Source organism: Cervus elaphus, chromosome 15 (genome assembly GCF_910594005.1).
Source record: "Cervus elaphus chromosome 15, mCerEla1.1, whole genome shotgun sequence".
Taxonomy (NCBI): domain Eukaryota; kingdom Metazoa; phylum Chordata; class Mammalia; order Artiodactyla; family Cervidae; genus Cervus; species Cervus elaphus.
The window spans coordinates 65,497,332-65,522,623 of record NC_057829.1 but is presented as its reverse complement, the minus strand read 5'-3'; the positions used below and the strand labels follow the sequence as shown (position 1 = coordinate 65,522,623).

Here is a 25,292-nt window from a genome sequence, read left to right as displayed (position 1 = left end):
TCTATCTGGGACCTCGGTTACAGAACGGAGGTTGCGTCAAGTCTCTCACCCTCCTCACCAGAAGGCTGGACAAGGACAGCCACTCCCACCCCTCACGCCTCCAGCAGTGAGCACCTGGAGGCCCGTGGTGGTCAGCTTATTCCCTTCACATACCCACACCTCCAGCCAAAGCAGGTGGCCCTGCCCTGCACCTCTGCAGTTGTTGGTGCTTCACCTGTTCCATCTCCCATCTTCTGTCCCTGCCGGGACTCACTGCAGAAATGTCCTTTTATCTGTCCCCTTAGTAAACTCCCTTTTATCTCTCTTCTGGTACCAACCAAGCCACCCCTTGTATTGTCAGTCAGGTAGATGAGACTTCTTTCCCTCCATGGAGGAAGGGACCATGTCCCTCCCTGTCCAAGTCTCAGCTCACGTCTCCCTGCAGTCTCCATTAGGCACAATGACTTGTGTACAGAAGGTGCTTAGTAAATGACTACTGATCAAAGAAAGGAAGAAAAGGAAGGAGAGGGTGGCAAGAAAGGAGGGCACACTGTCCTTATTTTCTCAGTGATCATGTTAGGCCCAGCTTATATTATACCTTCAGGGGAAGTGAAGATGTAAGAAGGTAGACTGTCACTCTTCCTTCTTTTCAGAAGCCATTGTTTTATTTTTGTGGTTGCACATACTGGGTCCGGGTATCCTCACACCCAAATAGATGCAGGAATTAACACCCACAGAACCTCCAGGGACCTTTGTTCCATCTAGTCAAAGTTATGGTTTTTCCAATGGTCGTGTATGGAAGTGAGAGTTGGACTATAAAGAAAGCTGAGCACCAAAGAATTGATGTTTTTGAGCTGTGGTGTTGGAGGAGACTCTTGAGAGTCCCTTGGACTGCAAAGAGATCCATCCTAAAGGAGACCAGTCCTGAATATTCATTGGAAGGGCTGATGCTGAAGCTGAAACTCTAATACTTTGGCCACCTGATGCGAAAAAGTGACTCATTGGAAAAGACCCTGATGCTGGGAAAGACTGAAGGCAGGAGAAGGAGACAAGAGAGGATGAGATGGTTGGATGGCATCACCGACTCAATGGACATGAGTTTGAGTAAATTCCGGGAGCTGGCGATGGACAGGGAGGCCTGGCGTGCTGCAGTCCATGGGGTCGCAAAGAGTCGGACATGACTGAATGACTGAACTGAACTGAACCTCCAAGGAGCAGCATCAGGAACCCAGTGTGTTAAGAGTGGCTGGAAATGTTGTGGGGGGCCACGGGCATTCTTATATGTGTGGGTGAGGCAGTAGCGCCTGGGTATCTTACCTCAGGGTGGTCAGCACAGGAGGACTTTGTATGGGCCACCAGGGAGGTGCGCAGAGGCAGGATGAGGGAGAACACAGAGGGAGTGAAGCAGGGCACCTGGCTTCCCTGGCCTGCAGGGCCCAGCCTGGGGCAGAGGGGCTTCCAGAGCCCGCCTCCCTGTGCCCAACTCTGGCCTGGCGCTGAGGGCCTCTTCCGGACAGGGTAGCTGGTCTTCCAGGCTAGTAACCACTTCCAGTCAGCTGTCCCGACAAAGATAGGGGGGGGCGCTATTAGTACCTTATTTAAATTTCCTCCTCCCTGTCAGGAAGTTCCTGTGGTCCTTCTTCCCTCCAGCTTCAGTGGAGCTGCCTGGGCAGCAGGATAGGTAGGGCCCTCACCTGAGCCCCGCCACCTCAAAGTCTGGGATCCAGCCACGCTCTGCTGTTTTCCCTGCCCAGGTACTCCGGGGCTCCTCTGGGAAGCTGCACACAGCCCAGCCTGGGGAACAGGTCTCTTTCAGGCAGCCCTCCCCGGCCTGTGTCTCATTCATCAGGCTCACAGGGGCGGCCCCATCTGTCTTTATCTTTCCCTGGGTTGAGAGAGAATTGCTGGAGTCAGGCTAGGGGGAGGCTGGGTGGAGGCCCCCCAGCCCTCAGTGGCTCCTGGCAGCCCTGGCTTTGTGCGCAGGAGCGGGAAGGGAAGGGACTTTTTGTCTGGCGTCTATAGTGCAGACCTGGCCCTTGCTCCTGTCTTGGCCTGAGGCTCTAAGCGGCAGCCCCTTTCCCACACAAGTTGTGCGACAGCCAAGGCTCTGCACCCCTCCCTCACACCCCCCACAGTGAGAGGCCGAGAGGCATTCTTAACATTCTTTCCAGAGAAAAGGGGTGAAACGTCTGAATTTGGGGGTCACCACGTTATACAAATTGCAATCTAATCGTTTTTACAAGAACACACTTGCAGTAAGAAAAGGAGCCCAGGAGGAGGGGCCCAGGAGACAGACAGCTTGTTTTGTCCCCCTCCCCCCCAAAGTTTGGGGCTATTGTGGTGCTCATCTTGCTCCCTCCACCAGAGCGGTTGAGCTAGAGTTTTCTAGTTAAATTGGTCCTGTGGTGGGGGCCACGAAGGGCCCACGGTGCCATTTCTGTTTGTTTTCCCAAATCAAAGCCCCAGCAGGGCTTCTATGGCACCGCTGAGTTGCTATTTGAAGAGACAGGGCCATTTCCCAGAGCCTGGTGTGTCAGTTTATGCGCTGAACTTAACCTCACCGGTACTGCACAACAGAGCCTGGAGGGTCCCAGGCCCAGAGGCAAAAGAAACTGTATCTTTTTATTGGCCCATTTAAAGTGTGTGTGGCCATTTCAGGGAGTCAGAGAACTAGTGTGGCAGAGACTCCTCAGGCCCTGACCAGGCCAGGCCGGCAGACAAGGGCTTTTGGGCCTTGTCCTGGTCTCCGGGGGCTGGTGCTCGCTCAGCCTTCGGGTCTCCACTCCAGTACTCTTGCCTGGAGAATCCCAGGGACGGAGGAGCTTGGTGGGATGCCGTCTACGGGGTCACACAGAGTTGGACACGACTGAAGCGACTTAGCAGCAGCAGAGGGTAGGGTTGTGTTTCTTATTGCACAGGCTGACAAGACATTTCCAGTGGTGCCTGAGATGCCACCCTGCCCGGGCAGGGCCCAGGTTGGCAACTCGGCATGGGTGTGGTCATTCTGCTGCCGACCTTCTGTCCACGGGTGCCTGTCTCTCCTTCATTCCGAACCCTGGGACCAGGGGTGGGCAGGTAGAGCCACGCTGGGCTTCACGCCCCCCAATCTCCACTGCCTTTCATCTTCTATTTCAAACAGACAAACATGAAATTACTTCTATAGATTAAAGGGGAGAGCTCCTCAGTCATTCCTGAAGGCCTCACTAATGGAGGGGGCAGGGCCCCCAAATCTGGGAGGGAGAACTGTGGAGCAAAACAGCCCGGACCCAGTGGACAACAGAGACAGAAAAAATATGACCCCAGCCCCTCTGACCTGCCCAGGAGTGGCGAATCATGGCTGGTGGGCCTGCTTGGGCACTGAGGTCAGTGATCTCTAGGAGATGCTGACGTGGGGAGAAGGCTTTCTATCTGAGCCCTCAGCACACAGAAAGGAGAGCACTTCCCTGGGAAGGAAGCTGGGGGCAGAAGTGCCAACTTAGGGCCTACCCCCACCCTGCCCTGACTGGACAGCAATAGTGCAGCTTGCTGGGGGTCCCCTCACCACCCAGTGCTCACAGGGAAAGGCAGAGTTGGGCAGAAAAGAACCCGCAGTCGCCTCCTTTCCTCCTTCAGGGAAGGTAGCGGCTCCACTGAGAAGGGAGGTTGAGGGTTGGGGTCTGTGAGGAGGAAGGACCGGAGTAAAGGCCCACATTCACGCACGTGGCTCGTGGCCGCTTTGGTGCAACCTGGTTGGCCAAGGCTGAGCTGGTGAGACCACAAAGTCTTCCCCACCCCATGCCAGGGCCTCTTACCTGGGTGTCCCTGTGTAGTGTCCACGGCCCAGGTTTTTCCTGTCACACCATGCAGGAGAGCCCAGCATGTCCTGAGTGAAGCTGAGGGGTTGGGCCTGGAGCATGCCCCCTTCTTCATTCCCCTCATTCTGAAGAAACTCACCGCTTCTACCCATCCCATAGCCACAGGGATTAGCGGGTATACTTGATGTTGAGGGGTAGTTGCTAGGGCCAGGAGGCCCCCCTAGGTGGTTGCTAGGGGTCTGGCATCAGGGCAAGGGGTCTGCCCACTGCCGCGGTCACGGAGGGAATTACACAGTCACAAAGAAATTGTTCTTCTCGGTAATCTGCTCTCGGCCACCGGGAGGGGCGGTGGGGGCGGGGGGGCAGGCTGGAGCCCAGCAGGCTGGGGGCTGTGATCACAGAGGCGTGCTAGCCCCAGGCCGGGGGCCAGCCGGGCCAGGAACACCAGGGACCAGCCTGCTAAGCTGCTTTCTCAGCGATTTCTCTCCCCAGACACAAAGGTGTTTGCTTGTTTTAACATCTCCTGGGACTCCCCTTCTCCCTCTGTGTGGTCTTTATCCCCAATGAGGTTTGAGCCCCAGATTACAGGCAGGAATTAAGGCATTGGACTCGGGCAGCTCAGAACTGCATGACCTGCAGGATCAAGGCGTATAAAGTAACCAAATGTGTGTGTGTGTGAGGGGGGCCGACCCCTTCGGCAAGGCCCATTCATCGTTCCGAGGAGGAGTGGCTGGGTGGCGGGTAGCCAGCATGCAGGTGTGATGGAGAGGCTGGTGGCTGACTGAGGCCTCGGCTGGGGGGAGGGGCAGGGGCTGGGAACAGGGGAGAGGGCTGGAAGTCCAGAGCATCTCCTCCTTTGGCCCCCTTCCTACGAGGGTCTTAATTCTGCCTCAGGAAGGAGCCCAGGGACTGATGCCACTTGAAGGTTAAAAGCATGTGTGTGGGCCAAGGCAGGACAACCTCTCATCCCCTGCCCCGCCTCTCTTCCCAGTGGGCAGCTGATGACGCACCTGGGCAGTGACTTTCCCCCAGGGGCTGGGGTGCTGGACGTCATGTATGAGTCCCCGTCCACGCTCCTGTCCTGTGGCTACGACACGTATGTCCGCTACTGGGACCTCCGAGCCAGTGCCCGGTGAGTGTGCAGGGCAGGACAACAGGTGGTGGGAACCCTGCCCCCATCCTGGCGCCCCAGGGAGAGGGACAGAGACCGCATAGCAGGGGCTGGGAGAGCAGCCGGCAAGGTCAGAGTAAGCTTAAGACTCTCCACCTCGGCAGCCCTGGTCCCGTGGCCCAGGAGACTAGCCACCAGGCCCCGATAAGAGCCTTGGGAGCCATCAGGGTGCTGTCCTTCAGCGTTCTGCCCCAGCTTTCTTGAGGCCTTCCTTGCCTCTGAAATCTGGTGACACACAGCAGCCACGTGATGCACAAATAAGGCATAAGCCTGCCTGGGGTCAGGGACTTGTGAGAAAGAGATCTTTACTGAGGAGGCTTTCCCCCATTAAGTGTGGTTTTAAAGGAATGTGGTGGTTTGGCATCTTTCTCCCAACCAGAATGGTTTCCTAAGGCCTCTGGGGAAGCTGGGGTGGAGGGGAGGCCACCCCCAGACATCCCCTGCATCACCTCCTCCTGGACAGGAAGTGTGTCATGGAGTGGGAGGAGCCCCACGACAGCACCCTGTACTGCCTACAGACGGATGGGAACCACCTGCTGGCCACTGGCTCCTCCTACTATGGTGTTGTGCGACTGTGGGACCGCCGCCAAAGGGCCTGCCTCCATGTAAGTGTCCTGCCCACCGCAGGCAGGCCTCGTGGATGCCAGGGCTCGTTTCCAGGGTCCGCACTGGGAGTGGGTGCGCCTGGAGAGGGCGGGAGGAAGCCTAGAGTGGCCCCTGTCCCTTGGCACCAGGCCTGGGAATCCTGCATTCGGGCTCCCCCAGCTCCCAGCGGGGATGCTTTTGCCACTCTTGTCCTTCCCCTGCAGGCCTTCCCGCTGACGTCGACACCCCTCAGCAGTCCTGTGTACTGTCTGCGCTTCACCACCAGACACCTCTATGCTGCACTGTCCTACAACCTCCATGTCCTGGACTTTCAAAACCCATGACAAGGCCAACCTAGTCTGTGGGCCAGGGAAGCCAGCTACTCAGGGACTTCTCCTGCCTGGAGGGTTCAGTGATACCTCCTCCCCGGCCTCCCTGTGTTCCTAGACCTGTGACCACGGTGCTCAGGCACCTAAGATAAAGGCTGCTGACTCCTGGGCACTGGGGCTACCCAGGGGTGCAGTCTCTCCCAGGAAACAGTTGGAGAGATGGGACCTACTGCTTCTCAGCTGAACTCAGCTGGGCCTTGCTTCCCTGTTGGCCAGAGCAAGAATCTGGCCTGGAGAGGCCCACGCTTTCTTAGAGCCAGGCCAGCTCAGCACAAGTGTGAGGTGAGGTGCTCCAGGCTTCCCAGGTGGCCCCTTCCCTAGAAGGAGCGGGGAGGCTGCCAGTACCCTGTGGTAACAGCCTCCACATCAGTCAAACCCCACCTTTGACCAAGGTCTTCGGCTGGAGTCCTACGGCCTGGTCTTGCTTTGAAACCAAGAAAGGACAAAGGCAATCCCAAAATTCTGAATTCTGAGCCAGCCCAACCTCAGGCTAGCTGTTGAGACATGTTACAATGTACATTTTTGTAAAAATAAAGTTTGACTGTTCACCGATCTGGTTCCTTACTGGTTAGCAAGACCACAGGGAGAAGGATTAGAAGGATAGACTCAAACTTAGGGCTGGGCACGCTACTGAAGGGTGAGACCAGCCTCATGGCTCAGTGTCCAAAAGAACAAAGGTTTCTTTTCTCCAGGAAGACCTTTCATTACCCCTTTACCCCTTTGGCCCTGGTGGTGGGATGGGTGTCACCTGTGGGTTATGGTGGGGGTCCTGGAAAGGCTCCTGGCGGCTGCTGGCCTGCAGTGACCTCCTTTATCCCACTCCAGTGCTCTGCAAGCCTTATGCTGACTTTATACCCACAGTGTCTTAATATCTTGGGCTGCAAACAGGTTGGGGCCCTGCCCTGCTGGGGTCAGGCTTCCCTGATCCTCCTCTCCATCTAAGACCCATACCTTTATGTGGAAGGTTCTACATGGAGGGTCCAGAGGCTAGCGAAGAAGGAAATGTCATCAACAGCCCCCTCCCTGGGGGCAGAAGCACCAGCGGAGGACGAGGGGGCAGTACACACACAGTGACTTAAAATTACTTTACTCAGGAGGGAAGACCACGACCTGGGGGCCAGGAATGCCCTGAGGCCCAGTTCTTACAAAAGCTAGACAGCTCCTGGGAGAAGAGAGGCTGCCCCTGTGCCAGAAAGGCCCAAGCCCGAAGCCTCACAGGCCTGCAGGAAAAGCCTCACCCACCCTTAGTGTCAGAAGTCAGGCTCAGGCGTCAGCTACTGAGTCTTGCAGTCGCCATTACTGCTGTGGGCTGTCTTCACCTTCTTCAGCTCCTTCTGCAGCTCTGACTCAGCCACCAGGACCTCCTTTGGCTTCTGGTACTGAGGATGGAGCAAGGAGAAGACACGAGTCAATCATATCACCCCTTTCAACACACAGCCTCCACCCAAGAGACTCAGGGCCCCCTTTCTAGCCACACCACAAGGCATGTGGGATCTTAGTTCCCCAACCAGGGATTGAATCCATGCCCCCCGCACTGGAAGGCAAAGTCTTAACCACTGGCCCACCAGGGAAGTCCTCCTTCTGTTCCCCTTTATTCAAAGACGAGGAAATTGAGGCCTACAAGGTTGAATGATTTGCTTAAGGTCACGTGGGGGTAGAGGTAGGCTTTTGGATCTTCTAGAGCCTCAGTTCTGTGGATCTCACCCCTCCCCATCACCCTCTACCCAGTTTCAGCTGTGATTTTAAAATCAGTCTCCTGAGCCCTCGCCTGCTCATCCCATTCTGTTGGAGAGGCCTGTTCCCTAGCAAGCATACCCCAGGAGTTGTTGGGACTGAAACTGAGTAAGATGGGAAGTGGGCAGGGAAAGAAGGAGCCTTTCCCTGACACAGTGGCCAAGAAGTCTGAACGAATCTTACAGAGATAATGAGAGTGGAATTGGCGTGAGCAAAGCTCAGTGAGGATTCATCCAGAGGTAGCTGGTATCTTTCTAGGTCAGGAATGGAGAACTTCTTGTAGTACCTGTGGGGACACCAAGAGACCGTGAGAACACCCAACATGGGGACCCCCACAGATGGGCATCAGGCCCTCTAATGCCAAGCTTCTATACAGTCCCCCCAACCCCGCAGCCAAAGAGGAAGAAGGGAAGCCAGTTAGAAGGCCAGTATTTTAGAGCTTAGTGACCCTGGAAAGAAGAGAGTGAAAGGCCTTCTGGCCAGTCATAATTCCTTGATTAGACCAGGGGTTAGAGTGACTCATATTTCAAGTTCAACAATCCCAGAGACATGTGGAGGAAGCCTCCTGGGAAACACAACTGGATCAGGCAAGCCCTACCTCCTCAGCACCCCAAGAAAACAGCATATGTCTGCAAACAAGGAACAGAATAAGGACATCTAGGGCTGTCCTCCAGAGCTGGGGACTGACAGTTGGCACTTACATGGCACTTTACCGAGGCCCTCTCCCTCTTTTAGCGTTAGCCTGACTCCACTTACAGGCCAGAGAGGGAAGTTAATCCACAAGGAGAAATCTCCCTAAGAGAACAAGCCGTGTGACTCATCACAGAAGCCAGATCTCTGGGGCTCTGGCCTACTTTGCTGACCATAAGACCCCACTACATTTTCACATATCACACTTGGTCCCCCTCATCTGCAGGTGCCAGTCCAGAGATCAATGATCCCCTTCAGTTCAGTCACTCAGTCATGTCCAACTCTTTGCAACCCCATGAACCGCAGCATGCCAGGCCTCCCTGTCCATCACCAACTGCCAGAGTCCACCCAAACCCATGTCCATTGAGTCAGTGATGCCATCCAGCCATCTCATCCTCTGTCCTCCCCTTCTCCTTCTGCCTTTATCTTTCCCAGCATCAGGGTCTTTTCTAATGAGTCAGCTCTTCGTATCAGGTGGCCAAAGTATTGGAGTTTCAGCTTCAACATCAGTCCTTCCAGTGAACACCCAGGACTGATCTCCTTTAGGATGGACTGGTTGGATCTCCTTGCAGTCCAAGGGACTCTCAAGAGTCTTCTCCAACACCACAGTTCAAAAGCATCAATTCTTCTGCACTAAGCTGTCTTTATAGTCCAATTATCGCATCCATACATGACTACTGGAAAAACCATAGCCTTGACTAGATGGACCTTTGTTGACAAAATAATGTCTCTGCTTTTTAATATGCTGTCTAGGTTGGTCATAACTTTCCTTTCAAGAAGTAAGCGTCTTTTAATTTCATGGCTGCAGTCACCATCTGCACTGATTTTGGAGGCCCCCAAAATAAAGTCAGCCACTGTTTCCCCATCTATTTGCCATGAATGATCCCTTTAGTCGGGGGGTGGGGGGAACCCTGGGACTTACCTGGCAGTTTAGTAGTTAAGACTGCGTGCCTCCAACAAAGGAAACTATAAGCAAGGTGAAAAGACAGCCCTCAGATTGGGAGAGAATAATAGCAAACGAAGCAACAAAGGATTAATCTCAAAAATATACAAGCAACTCCTGCAGCTCAATTCCAGAAAAATAAATGACCCAATCAAAAAATGGGCCAAAGAACTAAACAGACATTTCTCCAAAGAAGACATACAGATGGCTAACAAACACATGAAAAGATGCTCAACATCACTCATTATCAGAGAAATGCACAAAACCACAATGAGGTACCATTACACGCCAGTCAGGATGGCTGCTATCCAAAAGTCTACAAGCCATAAATGCTGGAGAGGGTGTGGAGAAAAGGGAACCCTCTTACACTGTTGGTGGGAATGCAAACTAGTACAGCCACTATGGAGAACAGTGTGGAGATTCCTTAAAAACCTGGAAATAGAACTGCCATATGACCCGGCAATCCCACTCCTGGGCATACACACCGAGGAAACCAGATCTGAAAGAGACATGTGCACCCCAATGTTCATCCCAGCACTGTTTATAATAGCCAGGACATGGAAGCAACCTAGATGCCCATCAGCAGACGAATGGATAAGGAAGCTGTGGTACATATACACCATGGAATATTACTCAGCCATTAAAAAGAATTCATTTGAATCAGTTCTAATGAGATGGATGAAACTGGAGCCCATTATACAGAGTGAAGTAAGCCAGAAAGATAAAGACCATTACAGTATACTAACACATATATATGGAATTTAGAAAGATGGTCTTGATAACCCTATATGCAAAACAGAAAAAGAGACACAGATGTACAGAACAGACTTTTGGGCTCTGTGGGAGAAGGCGAGGGTGGGATGTTTCTAGAGAACAGCATAGAAACATGTATATTATCTATGGTGAAACAGATCACCAGCCCAGGTTGGGTGCATGAGACAAGTGCTCGGGCCTGGTGCACTGGGAAGACCCAGAGGGATCGGGTAGAGAGGGAGGTGGGAGGGGGAATCGGAATGGGGAATACATGTAAATCCATGGCTGATTCATGTCAATGTATGACAAAAACCACTACAATATTGTAAAGAAATTAACCTCCAACTAATAAAAATAAATGAAAAAAAAAAAAAAAGTTAAAAAAAAGACTGCGTGCCTCCAATACAGGGGGTGCAGGTTTGATCCCTGGTCAGGGAACTAAGATTCCACATGTGGAGCAGTGCAGCCAAAATTAAACAAAAACCACCACCCAGATAGCAACATCGAACTCATAATGTCTGCAACTGGACTTTGCAGGAAATTTGACCTCCTTTACCAAAGAGGAAACTTGGGCTCAGAGAGGTGAACTATCCTGCCTGGTTTCACAGCCAGTTAGTAGGGTCAGATTAAAGTTCCCCAATCCTGGTCTGGAGCTTATTACATTGGAGCACAAAGAATGGCCTCCTCATCTCTAGCAACAGGCCCATCTGGCATCTTCCTTGGTGGAAGTGTGACCCAGGCTCTGGCCGGTGGCTGCCAGACCTGTCACCCGGGCATGGCATCAGTGCTGCCATGAGGCTGTGGCCTGGGCAGAGAACACTGCAGACAGGTACAAACACACGCAAGTGAGGGCCTGGACAGGGTTGGGTTTTTAATACTTCAGAGGGGCCTGGTCCTTATGGCAGCTCGCCCCAGTCCACTTCAAAGGCCCTGATGCCCTGGGGACTCAGAGTTGACATCAAGGCAGCATTTCTGCCCTGTTCTCCCTGCCGAAATCCCTTGTTCAGTGAAGACTCTCAGGGCCCCCTCTCCTCCCAGGTTCCTCACTCCCCGCCAAGGTGCTGGGACCCATGGCAGGAAAAGAATGTTTACTTAAAGGCTGACAGTTCAAAAGGAGTGGGGGTTGGGGGATCCTAATGGCACCACAAGTTTGCTTTATTTTCCAAAGCTCTGCCCCAGGGAAAGGCGATCCATCTGCCTGCAGACCGGGGTGGAATGTCGGCCTCATCCTCCTCCTAGCCAGCCCAGGCTGAGGGCTCTTCCTGGGGCCCTTGGTCTGGCCAGCAAAGGTGGCAGACACTGATAATAGGGAGGGAGTCAAAGGTTAAACAGCAGAGATTAGATGAACACAAAGGCTTGTTAGGAAGTGTTAACATCTTCCCTGCAAATATACACAAGCAGCAGAAGCGGGAGAGGAGCAGCCTGGCACACACTGAACCCAGTGGGCCTGTGTAAGGCCTCGCTGTGCAGAATGTGGTATGTCCTTAATGCCTACCTGGCTGTGTCCTGGGGAGGGGGCACAGGGACACACCTGTGTCCCACGCTGTCAAGGCACAGGCCCCAGGCAGGGGAGGTAGAGTCCAGGGCTAGGCCTCAACAGCAAGACAAGATCAAAGGGAACTTGAGTTGCACAACTTGCTTCAGCACCCCTGTTCTACTCCCCATCACCTCTCACGTGGCAGGGAGGTGGTGGCAGAGTAGATCTGGGGGCTCAGCTCTGTTTTGAGTCTATTCTGATGGATTTAGTTTATTGGTTGAGGTTAAACCATTTTTTTAGGGGCTCCTGATGGGCAGCCTTCAAGGGAGCATGAGGCATCTGCTTTCTCTCCTCAAGGAACAGCTCACACTCCCTTATCTCCATCCCTGCCTTGGGACTTGCCCTGAGAATACCATGGTTCACCTTTTCACCAGTGCCTGGACTAGAGAGGGACCCACTGTGCTTCTGGGAAAGTCCAAACGCCCAGCCCCTGGCAGCCCTTGGCAGGCAGTGAACATTTCTTAGGCATCAACTGTGTCCCAGAGCTGTGAACTGGGGCTTTAAGGATGAAGAAGAAACAAGGCCATATCGCTGCCTGAAATCTTGTGTTTCTGCTGAAAGCTAAGCCTTTATAGTGGGGTAGTCCCTGGGCTTTTAGCTGATGTGCAACAAAACCCCCATTCTCACCTGCCTTCACTATCCTGGGTCTCAGCCACATAGTGAGAGGTGACATTTATGAATTCTAAATCTGCCAGGCACTGTTCACACCACTGTTCAACACTGACTCCTAAAAACAATGCTCTCAGGTTGGTTGCTTCTGTCATCCTTTTATAGAAGAGGATACTGAGGCACAGGCAAGTCGGGTATCTTGCCCACGTCATAAAACTGGTAAAGGGAGATGCCCTTATTACAGTGATAATCCTCTCTATCTCCTGACTCCTCCATCGCTCTCCATTCTCACCTCAAAGGATCAGACCATCTAGGTTCCAAGGATGGAGCAGAGATGGGGGGTGGTCTCCCCCAGGATTCAACCACCATGCAGGTCTCCTGACACGGAGTGGCCTTCCTTTCGGAATGTAAAAGTGGGCAAAGATGTATGTGGAAGTACGGGCTCTCAGGAGGACTCCTGGCCCCGCCCTGTGACTCTGGGCAGGCCACTTAACTTCTGGGCCTGTTTCTTCCTCCAGATTCCTTTCTCAAATAAAATAGCTGCCCCAGATGAACTTTGAAGTCGCTGGGAACAGAACAGGCTAACCTGGTACCTCTCTGCAGCCTGTGCAAAAAGACAGCTCCTTCACTCTGTTTCAGAGATGACCTACTGCCCTGCATCACTCTTTCCCTGCCACCTTCCCTTCCCCATTCCCAGTCCTTTCCCAACCTGTTCTCCCTTGCAGTGAACTGAGAAAGGGCACAAGAGGCCAGGCCTAGAGAGAAAGAGGCTGTGAAGGAAGCTGAAAGGAAGCAGGACAGCTGTGGAGTCACATGGGCTGGGCCCCACATACCTCCTGTGGGTGCTCTACACACCTGCACACAGGCTCAGCCAGAGTGGTTGAGGGAAGCCTGTGTAGTCAGTCTGTCCCTTAGAAGATCAGTAGGCACATCTTCCCTTCTTGCTTAAACATCAACAGTCCAGACAAACTGGTCACCTCTGCCTATAATGCACATTCACATATTTAAGGCTCTCAGAAGTCCTACCAAAGAGAAACTTTAATTCAGTTTCCTAACCGTATTTGACCACAGAATCCTTTTTTCTAGAGATGCCTATTAACACTCCCACAGAGTTAGTATTACCGATGTCAAATCAGCCAAACTCTCTTCAGGCTCCAATTTCCAAAGAAATTGGAATTGGCCTCCAATTTCCTCAGGCTGGCCACAGGGCTGAGTACAATATACAATTTCCTAATTCCCCAAACAATCTATGATGTACGCATGAGTATTCTCCTGTGATAGATGAGGAAACCTTGCCCAAAATGCTATGATTTAATATGTGGCAGAGGCCAGATTCAAGCTGACATCCTCCTATTCCACGCCCAGCTCATTCCACTTAGAACTGCCAGCTTCTAAGGCTGAGGCTCAGAACCTTCTCTCTGCACAAGCATGCTTACTGGGAACAGATGATGCCACAATCAGATCCTAGAAAAGCACCTTCTTCCTTCCCTGGTTCATCTCTTGCTATTACCTGAGGCCAAGGACATAATTCACTGGAATCAATTCCATCAAGAAAAGTGGCAAACTCAGTTTTTCAGGGACTCTGGCTTTTATTGATAACTATATTCCAGAATATTAGAATCGAGGCAGATACGGAACCTTCAGGTGAAGGACGTCAAATCAGAAAAGCCACAGTGTGGTGGAAACTGTAGAGGCCTGGGCATTAAAACCGTCACTATCCCCGCCAGTAAATCAAGTGCATCATGCTGACTTTATAGATACTCTTATGGAATCGTTCATATATAGCACAAGAATAAAAATACATACCCTGTCTACCACTGGATGGTGTGATGATCAGAAAATAGATTTTTATATTATCTTGAAAAAGTTAAACTCCGCTCAAAGGAATAGCCATTGAGTTGTGTATATTTAAAGGAAGTAAAGGTACAGGACGTGTTATTACTCCAAGTAGAAAATGAACGTGCCACTAGGCTGAGGAGGAGCCGGTTTAGGGCTTAGCAGCCTCCCCCGCCTTCCTCCCAGCAGAGGGTCCCAAGGTTGTGCTGAGCCAGGCTGGGCCGCACTGACCCTGAGATCTCAGTGCAGGCCCTGAAGTGAGCACTCACATACTCCTCTCCCCTCTGTGGGAACCCGATCCTGGTCCTGCTCCCTCTGGAGGCACTACTCCCGTCACCACCCGTCTTCACCCAGCAGTTCAGCAACGTCTCCCCTTGCCTGGGGCGCTGGAGTGGAGCGCCTGGCCAACAGCGCCACCTATGGTTGGATATGCACAGGAGATGGGACCCAGAGGACCGGCCTGCAGATGAATTTTCTGGTGAGCTAGCTAGCCTCTCTTCTCTCGCTCCCTGGTAATCACATTTTTGCTTGATATCTGTATTCGACAGTGACCTCTGGGGGACAAAAGGGAGGCAGCAGCCAGCTCCACAAACTGCTGGGCTGCAGATTCAAGTGCTATCAGAAGCACTTTTGTTCCTAGTTTGGACCCAGGGCCTCTGACGCCAGGGAATGCTTGCTGAAGCATGGAGTTCGTTTTCCTAAAGGCAATTTCTCTGTTGTCTGAAATTGCTAAATTCTACTTTAGGCACTGACTCCTGTTAATGATGAGAACAATAACGGGAATAAACTGCCTTTTATCTGAGGGCTATAAAGTGCTTTACAAACGCAAACCCTTATTATTATGACTTTATATTTATAGACAAGGCTCACTTTAGGGGCTGCTGGCTGCATGTACAGCAATAATCCTGAAATTAATTCATTCATCTCCACCCCTTCCCCACCCCTTAACCCTGCCAAAGTGGTAGGGTGTGGGGGTCAGAGAGGAGGGTAGACCCCAGGGCTGCACTAGGGGAGCCTGGGAGCCGCACTGCTTTCCTGTGGCATCATGGACCTGAGGGAGATGGGAGGGGAGGCTGGCACCACACCGCCTGAGGAGACGGACAAATACTGGGTCCTCCTTACTCCAGGTAAACTGGAGGGGGCATCTCTGGCCTAAGCTGAGCACCCCATGAGACATGCTGGGTAGCTTCACAGTCTGTGGACTAGTAACTCATAAAACCTCCCATCTCAATGCCCTAAATCTATTTCATGGGAGTTGGTCCTACACTGCAATCCCTCTGACTCAGTTCACAGCCAAGTCAGTACGGGGCTCTTCTCTTCTGTGGTCAGTCAGAGCTTCAGAAACCCAAACGAGATCAGTGCATTTCCAAGATATCAGCCCAGAAGCAGTCCCGCCAGGATCAGATCTCCACCTCGGTCACCTTCTGTCCCCTCAGCCCCAAAGTTTGCCTGCCCCTAGCAGACCATGAGAATAGGAGGAAAAGGGACATGAGAACCCTCTTTGAAACATCATGCAAGAGACTTCTAAGAAGCCAAAGCACCCACCCCCTGTCCCTCTAGGGACAACATCCCTAGGGGGGTTGGATCAAGTTTGCTGCTCCCAAACCAGTGCTTTTAACTTCTGTAACTGCCACCTCAGACAGGGGTGCCTTCCAGGCTCTGGCTCCCTGCCAGCTCCAAGCTCATAGTGGACTGGAGCCAGCCAGAGGTCAAGGCATAGTAACCTTACAGCAGAACCACCTAAGATCACAAGTCAGTGGCTCGGTTATTTCCTCATCCCCTCATTTATCCAACAAATGTTTACTGAGCTCCAGCATATGCCAAGTACTGGACCAGACACTCATTGTTCAAATTTCCCTGCCCTGATGGAGCTGATTATAATATTCAAGCTGGTTCTGATTACAGTATTCAAGGGCTGAAGAGAGAAAGCCCTTCAGCTTTTAGTACCTATTCTAGGGCTGTAGTGAAGCCCTTCTGCCTCTCTCAGAGCCGGAAGAGGAGGCTGCTCTACCCTCTGGGTTGGGGAACCATCTGAGTCCTAACCCTAGGTCAAACCCCACCCCCACCTTGCTCATACACAAGTAGGCAAGTGCCTACCACGCCACTTACTTTTTGTTGGTTGTTCTCACGACAACACAGCGCTCCTTCTGGTCCACACAGACGCTGTAAACGTCCTTAGGGTATGGGAGGTTTCGAATTCGCCACTGGAAACTCATCTTGGTATCTTTGCGCACGAATATGGGCTGCAGAAGGCAAATCCAATTCAAGGACTATTCTTGGAGAGGGGTAGGAAGCGATGGCTCCCCTCCACAAAGCTCTACCGGGGGACACAATGGGAGATCCTCAGCTCTCCTCTGAGGCTGCCACTGCTGTGACCTACGAAGCCTGGAGCCCCTGCTCTGGGATGACTAAGCCAAAACCCTTTGGGTATCCATTCAAGGGAACATCTCTAGAGCACTGTGTCCAGGTGGGCACACTGGAGATGAGGAGGTAAACAAGGCATGGTGCCTGCCCTTGAGGGCTAGCACCCCGCTCCCCCAGCCTCCCCCAAGACACCTGACAGATAGACATACATTGGCATTGCTTTCCGTGATGAGTTCAGGCCCCAGGCTCCCTGCTCCTGGGAGTGCTGGCTCTCCCACCTCAATCTGCCACTGGCCCAAGGCTCCCAGGGCACTCTTCACACGCCACTTCCTCACTGAGGAGAGAAGGAAGCAGTGGGATTATGGGGAGGAAAGGTGTTCTGCTCTCTTCTACTGAATCATTGACATCACTTTAGGTACAGAACAGGATAAAAGTGGGAGTGACAGGCCTTCACACTAACTTTTATCCATCAGAGCAGGGACCTCATGACCCCTGAAATCTCAGGAGAGCATTTTGATATTAGACAATTTGTAAAGCACAGATCAGGGTGCCCAGACAAAAAGAATTAAAACAAAGCTATGAAAGGCGCCAAGTGGAGTTCAGAAACCCCCAGGTATGACTTCAAGCACAAGGATGATGTGAAGGTTGGGAAAAGGGTGGCTACTAGTAACAGGGAAAATATGGATCCCAAGAAGCATGAGTTGGTGTGCATTCTTCCTTCTAAAAATAAGCAAAGGAAGGATGAATTAAGAGTGTGAAAGCTGATAGGCAAGACTCGGAAAGTCCAAATTGAGAAGTTTACTCATTTCAGGTGTACCTGGCTTAAAACAACAGCCCCACAGTTGTTTTTACAGGAAATTTTAGGCACACATCACATTTTAAATGTATTATTTATAAAAGATATAACATAAATTTCTTATAGAGTGGAATCATCCTTTTATAATGCAAATAATCATTTCTATTTTACAGCCCAGATGTTTGCATAAGATTTTTTTTTCCAGTAAGGCCCACACTTTTATGGAAATTTTAAGTGAAAAGTCCAGTTCAGTAGACACTGAGAGCCCCACTGGGACGCTCAGGGACCCCACTCAGCCCTGTGACAGCCGACCGCTGTCAGCACGCCTGTGGCCACAGGGGGCTTTCCCAAGCGCGACCGCTTGGCTCCTTCCCTCCCTGAGGCAATGGGGGTATTCCAGGTGGCAGCTCGGGCACTGCTCCAGGCCAGCAGCCTTCCTGGAGCTGCTCTGAGGAGCTAGGCAACTCAGAAAGCGCCCGGTGGCCTGTGGTGGTTGCTCCTTTTCTGGGCCGGGGGGTGAGTGCAATTCTCAGGATGGGTTTCTTCTGAGTAGCTGTGCCAAACCCCAAACACCCTCCCTGCTCTAAGTAAGGCACACAAGCTGAACACAAAAGTATGCTGTAAAATGAGGATTTTCCCTTGAATATGTGCTTTTATAAGGTCTGTTGCATTCTGCAGTGTGATTTTATTACGTCTCGGGGCCAAAAACTCTCCCTAGAAACACATTTCCAAGTTTATAATGAAAATTAATAAGGAAGAGTAAAACTTGGAAATATGCTTTATAGGCAACTTTTTTTTTTTTCCTCACAAATACTTCTCTCTTAAGTGAATGGACTGTGACTAGGAGTACATCCAAATCTACTCACGTAATACCTTGCTCAACTAGGAAGCCAGTCTTCTGGGTTGCAGCCTTCACAGTTACAAATTCAGAAGTGACAAACTCCTCTAAGCTGCGACTTACTGTGACAGACCCATGTATCTCACTCTATACTGTAGAAAAGATCACTCCTAGATTCTTACTTGGACATGTATAAAATGCTATGTGTAGAATAAGGCAGGAAATTAATTTTTTCCCAGGCATACTGACAACAGCATGATGGGACAGCTCACACTGAGTGCAGGGTCAGAACTAAAAAGCATGTGGGGCCATTTGGTGTGAGGGCAAACAAGCATCCTTAGACTGATGGGATCATGATGTAAGAACAGTCAAAACAGCTTAAAGGCGGAGGTTCTTTTAGAAAGCGTCTAGTCCAATGCTTGTATCTTTCAAATGAGAAATAGCATTCTTCCTTGCCTGCTCTTCTTCAACCCCTGCTACCACTCTCCAAGGAAGAGTATAAAGAATTACCAAGGCTCAGAAAGAGACACTCACTTGCAAAATCCACAGGTAAAATTCAGGTCTCCTAACTCCAAGACCAGAATTTCAATCACCAGTAAAAGGCTAACTTGTATTCTATAAATATTTAACTGTGCTGTGCTAAGACTCTTCACTCGTGTCCAACTCTTTGCGTCCCTGTAGCCTGCCAGGCTCCTCTCTCCATGGGGATTCTCCAGGCAAGAATACTGGAGTGGGTTGCAATGCCCTCCTCAAAAATATTAAATAGCATATATGATATTTTTAAAGTTTTTTTTTAAAGCTCTATTTTTTTAAAATTTTAGCATTTAAAGGAAAAGCTTCAATTATTTGAAAATTTAATTTCTGAAAAACACTTAATTATTTGAGGCTGGACAAGTGAGGTGTCCGGTGATCACGAGCCTTGTTAAATCATGTGTCCTGAAGCACAGTGCCAGTGTGGCCAGGAAAGGCAATTCCGATCTACTCTTTTGTCTATGGAATAACTGGGTTTGGAACAGAAACGTTCCCCAAAAGGACCCTAAGGAGATGGAAGGTTAGCTACTGGTTTCCTTACTGCTGGCCTTAAAAGCCACTCAGGTCACAGAAACTTGGACCCTTGGCTGTTTCACTGTTTTTGACACCTTGAGGTTAAATTCTTTGTTAGAATATGAAGAAGGTCTCTGTACTAATTCCCGTGTTGAGATAAGATCCAATAAATGATTTTTGGTGAAGTCCTTATTATTTCCCCCATGGATGTGGGCATGGATGCACACATGCAAACACATGCTTTGTCTTGTCTTTCTTGTCCTGTCTTTGTTCCTGAACTCAAGGACAGCTCCTGCGGCAACAGAAGACTGTTTCCACCTGCTGTCACTCTGATTTGATTATATGTTAAACCCAAACTGGTGTGTGCAAGGCAGCTCCCTGGGACGCTGTCATATCTTCCTGGCTGAGCCGGGGCCAGTCCTTGGAAAGGAGACTTTCAATGACCCTGTAAAGGGTCTGATGGGGAATATATGAAGGAGGCAGCGCCTGGGGCCTTTTTCCTAAGTCAGCAGGAAGCAGGCTGATGTCCCTGACTGCTGAAAGGAGGCCCCATCTTTCAGGTGGGCTGGAAAGCAGAGGTCCTAAAGGCCTCCTTCCCCAGAGCTCCCAGCCCTGGCCCACTTCCAATGTGGATAATTACATTCCCCTTTCCTAAATACTCCCTGCAGCTTAAACTGGATGCAGGATTCTTCTTTTCTGCCCTAAAACACTGCAACATTGCTATGTGGCTATTAAACAGCTGCCACGTCCCATCCCTGAGGAGGCTGAAGGGAATCGAGTGGGTCATTTATAAAGCCGGTGAAGTGCTTGGGGATGAAAGTGCTCAATATCCTCCAAATGCAGCCTGGGGTGGTTAGGCTGGCGGTCAAATACCACAGCAGATTAAGCCGGTAATCCGAATGTAATCGCTGGGGGATGGCCTGCCCTTCAGCCTCGGCCCCCCTGGACATGCTGTGTTCTTCTAGGGCTGGTTTGATGTTCCGATCATTGTTATGGGGCCCTTCAGTTTTTTTTCTCTATGAATACACATACAGCATTCATTGTGGGGGGTGGGAATGAATAGCACTGAGCGGGCAGGAAAAAAAATATGACACTCCTATGCTTATTAACACCAACTGGAAGGGCTCTGCCCCAGACAGATGCACTATTGGTAATTCTCTCTATAAATTACTTTCTGGGTTTTTTAGACAGAAAACCAGTTTGGCCAATTATCCAATTTGTATAATTAGCTGGAAAAAAATAAAAAATGGAAACCATTCCCATTTACAGCCACAAAAACCCTGTCCATATTTTGCTTCAACGAATGCACAAGTGAAAGTCAGTTCAGGCCCTGGGATTATTTATACTTAAAAATTAAAAACAAACAGTATTTTGCAAGCTGGCAGGCGTGGGGTGGGATGGTTGAAGATAAATAAGAAAAGGGTCAGCTGTTCAAGGGGCCCAGTGGTTTGAGTGGAGTGTTCCTCGCTGCCCAATCTCTGTCCTGCTCCCACCAGTCTCTACTTGGGTCATTCTGAGGAGAACAAAATTTAGTTAAAAAAACAAAACAGGATTAAATACTCTCAACTCCCAACAGTATGTTGTTGTGGATTAAAAGCATGGGCTCTTCATCAGACAGACCTAGGCGTAAACCCAAGCCCTGTAACTAACCAGCTATGTGATTCTGAGCAAGGTGCTTAGCCTCTCGAAACTTGCAATTTTCCTGACTGTAAAATGAATACAGCAGTACCTACCTACCACACAGGGCTGTAAGGAGGATGGCTGGTGTGAAGCACTTGGCATGGTGCCCAATAAAAGTTACAGTATCACTATCCTTAGGTAGACTTATTCAAGCAACATTCTCCTATGAACCTCTATTTCTGCTTTTAAGAAAAAGGAGTTGGGAGGCCACTGTCTATTCTTGACCATGAAGGAATGTGATAGGTTCACATGGGATGTTACCAATGCAGTAACCTGGGCTTGTTCTTCATTTCAAGTTTGTGTCCAAGCACAACTAAGAGGCCTTGGGTTTTACTTGTTTGTTTTTATAGCCACAGCAGCAATAGCTGTATTATTTGCTCTGTGTGGAGAAAAGAGTGCCGCTGGGGGCTCAGAGAAAGGAACTGTGGCTAGTCCCTGGCCTGGTGATGGCGCTGGTCAGCCCACGTGACCTCTGCTTTCATAAGCTCACCCCCTGTTAGGAATTCCAAGGCTGTCACCCCCTGGGAGTGCTATAAATTACAATGCATTGTAAGGATATTACTACTGTATTGGTTTCCACCAAATCAGTGTCATATGCTAAACACATCAAGATTTTTTAATAGCACCAGACTAAACCAATTGGGACTGGAACCCAAGCAGCTCATAATAAGGAAGGATCAACACTTCACTTTGCGGCTGAGCATGCGCAGGACACACGTTTTAAGACTGGAGACGGAGAGAATGCAAACCAGTGTGATCCATGTTGTCGGTTCTAGACATTTATGAGCTGTCAGAAAAAGGGAAAAAGAAATTCCCTCAACAGTACTACCTGTCCATCAGTCCCAGGAAGAAATTAAAGTCAAGAATAATGACAAGAAAATAACCCAGCCCATGATTCCATCATTGGTCTTAGCATTTCAGGTGAAACTTAATAAAGAGACCAACTCCCACTGCTGACAGCCTCAGGCCCTGGGTCAAAGAACCAGCCACCTAGCTTCGGGAAGTCAGTCAATGCTGATATGCATACCTGAGAACAGAGAATGAGCAAATCAAATAATTTTCAGAAATCTGAGCTGGAGCCTCTATTCATGAGCTTATTCTTAGAGGAAAAGGGCTGCAGGAATGAAAGTGATGATGCTGCAAAATGACCATTTCTCCCCCCTCCTCCCTTTAATTCAGACATTCTCCAAGACGAGGGGTATATTTAACAGAGCTGCCTCTGAGGCAAGGTCAGAAGCTGCTGCCTCTGATTCCTGCTTGTTCCTGATGTGGTTTCAGAAAACAAAACAAAAATTAAGCCAAAATGTGCAGGGAAAGCTGCCTTCACCATGACTTCGCCCACCAGGCTTACTTCCAATTCTACCTTCTCTGTGAAGATTTTCCCAATGGTTTCTCTACACCCCCAATCACACCTTAGAAGAGTTAACTCTCTCATCTGCCTGGGGGTGGAGTGAGGTTCACTGGTCAAGTGGACGCCCACTGCATCTCTGGTGTCCGACCCTGACCTCGGGTTATTCTCAGGAACAACTTTGCCTCAAGGGCCTCAGTCTCCCCAAGCTCCCAAAGGTACTGCTGAGCTTCTCCCTGAAGCCTCAGCTAGGCCTGTTTACCTGTGCTCAGGTCGCCCCAAGTGTCCCTAAGGGCCCACTGGGGGCCCCTGTCACTTACCAAGTAGTTCATTTGTCTTCTCATCATATTCTTCGGCCATTTCCTTCCCATCTGGGAACAAATAGTGCACCTTTCTTCTCCCTAGGCACAAAGCAGAAGAGGGTCTTACCCCTGAGCAGCCTCTTGCCTTGGCCTTTTAGACTCAGAGATCCACTAATAGCCATGGGCATATTAAAAATCTTCCCAGAGCCTCCCATGAACTCCTTGACAACCATCACCCACCATTACTTTAAGACATGTCCTGGGACTCATTTGCTTTTCCTGAATATGTCTTTGTTCTGCTGATTATTCTACGAGCAATAGCTCTAAAAAAGTGTTAGTTGCTTAGTCATATCTGATTCTTTGTGATCCCATGGACTATAAGGCTGCCAGGCTCTTCTGTCCTTGAATTCTCCAGGCAAGAATACTGAAGTGGGTAGACATTCCCTTCTCCAGGGGATCTTCCTGAAGCAGGGATTGAACCTGGGTCGCCAGCATTGCAGGCAGATTCTTTACTGTCTGAGCCACTCTTCCCAACTGTTGAACTCCTCATTGCCCTTCAAAATCCAACTGAAATGTCATTTCTCCTGGGAAGTCTTCCTAAAACTATCACTCCTAGCCACCTTGGCAAAATTCATCACTTATTTCTTTATGCCTTCCTGGTGCTTTATTCATATCCACAGTGGAGCATTTATCACATTGTATGATACTTTTAAAAGGATCTGTTTCAAGAATGATGTCATATTTATCTTTCTCTCCCCAGTTCCTAAAACCAAGCCTAGGTGCTCAGATTATTGAACTGGGTTTCCCAACCAATGGCTCCCTCCAACTGTGTCCTCACTCTGCCTTCTTCTGCACATCTCTATGCCATTCCTATCACACAAACAGCACATGACATTAGTGCCCACGTATTTTCCCTATGGCAGTTACCTTGGTTATGGTTTTACATCTATCTGTGTGAATTCTGGATGATTACTGCCTGTCTCTTTACTAAGATAAGAGGGATTTTATCCCCTCTATGGTTTCCCAAACACTAAGCATGTTTTTAAGAGCTCAGCTAAATACTGATTGAAAGAATGAAAGAACATCACTTCATCTTTCATTTAAAGAAGAGAAGAAATGGATAAAGAAGATGTGGTACATAAATACAATGGAATATTAATCATAAAAAGGAATGAAATTGGGTCATTTGTAGAGGCCTACACAGACCCAGAGTATGTCATACAGAGTGAAATCAGAATTAAGAAAAATAAATACCGCATATTAACACAAATATGTGGAATCTGAAAAAATTGATATAGACAGTCTTATTTACAAAGCTGAAATAGAGACATAGACATAGAGAACAAACATATGGATACCAAGGGGAAGTGGGGATGATGAATCGGGAGATTGGAACTGACATATATAAACTACTGATACTATGTGTAAAACAGATAACTGATGAGACTCTATCGCACAGTGCAGAGAACTCCACTCAGTGCTCTGTGGTGACCTAAATGGGAAGGAAATCCAAAAAAGCGGAGGTGTGTACATAGACAGCTGAGTCACTGCTCTACAGCAGAAACTAATGCAACACTGCAAAGCAACTACGCTCCAATAAAAACTTAAAAGAAAACGAATGTTAAAACAATTTCATACTAAAACAAAAGTAACATATGTTCCAAGAAAAAAAAAGGGAAAGGGAAAGAATTCCAGTGCATCTCCGAGACCAACTCTTCCATCCCAGTAGTATAATCCTAAGCATCTTATTAAAAGTGGCTAGATGATTTCCCATTTTTACAGATAGGTAAACAGACTGGTAGGCTCCTCAGTGAGACAGTACCAATGCCCTGCAGACAGGTACCCAGCGTATCCCTGATGAATAGAGCCCCAAGGCCCTTAATCACTAGCCAAAACTTGCAACTGCATCCGATCTACCAAGCCTTTTGCTGTCCATTCACTCCCTGAGACCTTGTTCTTCGAGTCATTCCAAATTTGTACTCTAGGGACACTCACCCCCAAATCTGCGGGCCTCTCCATAGGCCCCCAGGTTACACCACCCTTAATCATGTTTGGCTCGCAGAGCTGGCAGAGGCTGTCCTGTCAGGAGGCAGGTACGAGGTGCTGCCTGTGAGTAGCTGAGGGTGTCTGGCCTGACCCTCTTCTTCCCTGGAGTCTGGTCGTCAGTGTAGCAGGACACAGTGCTTACCATGGACCAGGTGCTTTACATATTTTATTGCATTTAATTCTCACAATAATCCTATGTGCCTCCAGTACTCGTCTTTCACAAATAAAGAAAATTGAGGCTTAAAGATCATGTAACTGGTTCAAGGTTATAAAACTAGGAAATGATAGCCTGGGCCTAAACTCACTTGAGGTCAAAGTCGACGCTCTAATAACCATACTAGGGTATCTATATGGCTTTCAGGTTATAAGGATGAACAATGTTCTAGGGGTTTATTGTTCATATTTCTAGTGAATTACATGTTTGGGCCTTAGCCTATTTTATTTCAGTATTCATCTTTTTCTTACTGATTGAGCTTTGTATATAGTAAACATGTCACACATGTTGCAAATATTCTCAGTTTTAATTGCCGTTTTGTTTAAAGCAGATTTTCTCAAACAAATGTTTAATTTTTATATAGTCAATTATTTTTCCTTTGTGGTTATTATCCAGAAGTTGTGCTTAGAATATCCTCCCTTACCCAAGATCATAATATTCATCTATACTTTATTCTAATACATATTTAGGGCTTCCCTCATAGCTCAGTCAGTTCTAAATGTACTCCTGTATGTGAATATAAAAAATTTAAGTATATTACTATGATATTTTGGTGAGAGAAAAAATATGTGTGCGTGAGCTTGTATACATGGAAAAAATATGGATGTTTCTGTATGAAAATGTCAATTGTTATTATCTC

General features: G+C 49.4%; 2 protein-coding genes across 3 annotated transcripts in view; one reads left to right on the top strand and one right to left on the bottom strand.

Moving 5' to 3' along the window:
* The window catches only part of FBXW4 (F-box and WD repeat domain containing 4), an 81,521-nt gene extending 75,053 nt beyond the window's left edge, over positions 1–6,468 (top strand). For both annotated transcript variants that reach the window (XM_043924828.1, XM_043924829.1), the window contains 3 exons: positions 4,765–4,905; positions 5,408–5,549; positions 5,754–6,468. In XM_043924828.1, the coding sequence (XP_043780763.1) occupies positions 4,765–4,905; positions 5,408–5,549; positions 5,754–5,873 (403 nt within the window). In that variant the 3' untranslated portion in view covers positions 5,874–6,468. The remainder of the gene's footprint in view (positions 1–4,764; positions 4,906–5,407; positions 5,550–5,753) is intronic.
* Positions 6,469–6,988: 520 nt separating this feature from the next.
* The window catches only part of DPCD (deleted in primary ciliary dyskinesia homolog (mouse)), a 23,005-nt gene continuing 4,701 nt past the window's right edge, over positions 6,989–25,292 (bottom strand). The window contains exons 2-6 of the mRNA XM_043924830.1: positions 22,411–22,491; positions 16,594–16,718; positions 16,130–16,263; positions 7,836–7,938; positions 6,989–7,297 (exon numbers count right to left, since the gene is read on the bottom strand). Coding sequence (XP_043780765.1) covers positions 7,193–7,297; positions 7,836–7,938; positions 16,130–16,263; positions 16,594–16,718; positions 22,411–22,491 — 548 coding nt within the window. The 3' untranslated portion in view covers positions 6,989–7,192. The remainder of the gene's footprint in view (positions 7,298–7,835; positions 7,939–16,129; positions 16,264–16,593; positions 16,719–22,410; positions 22,492–25,292) is intronic.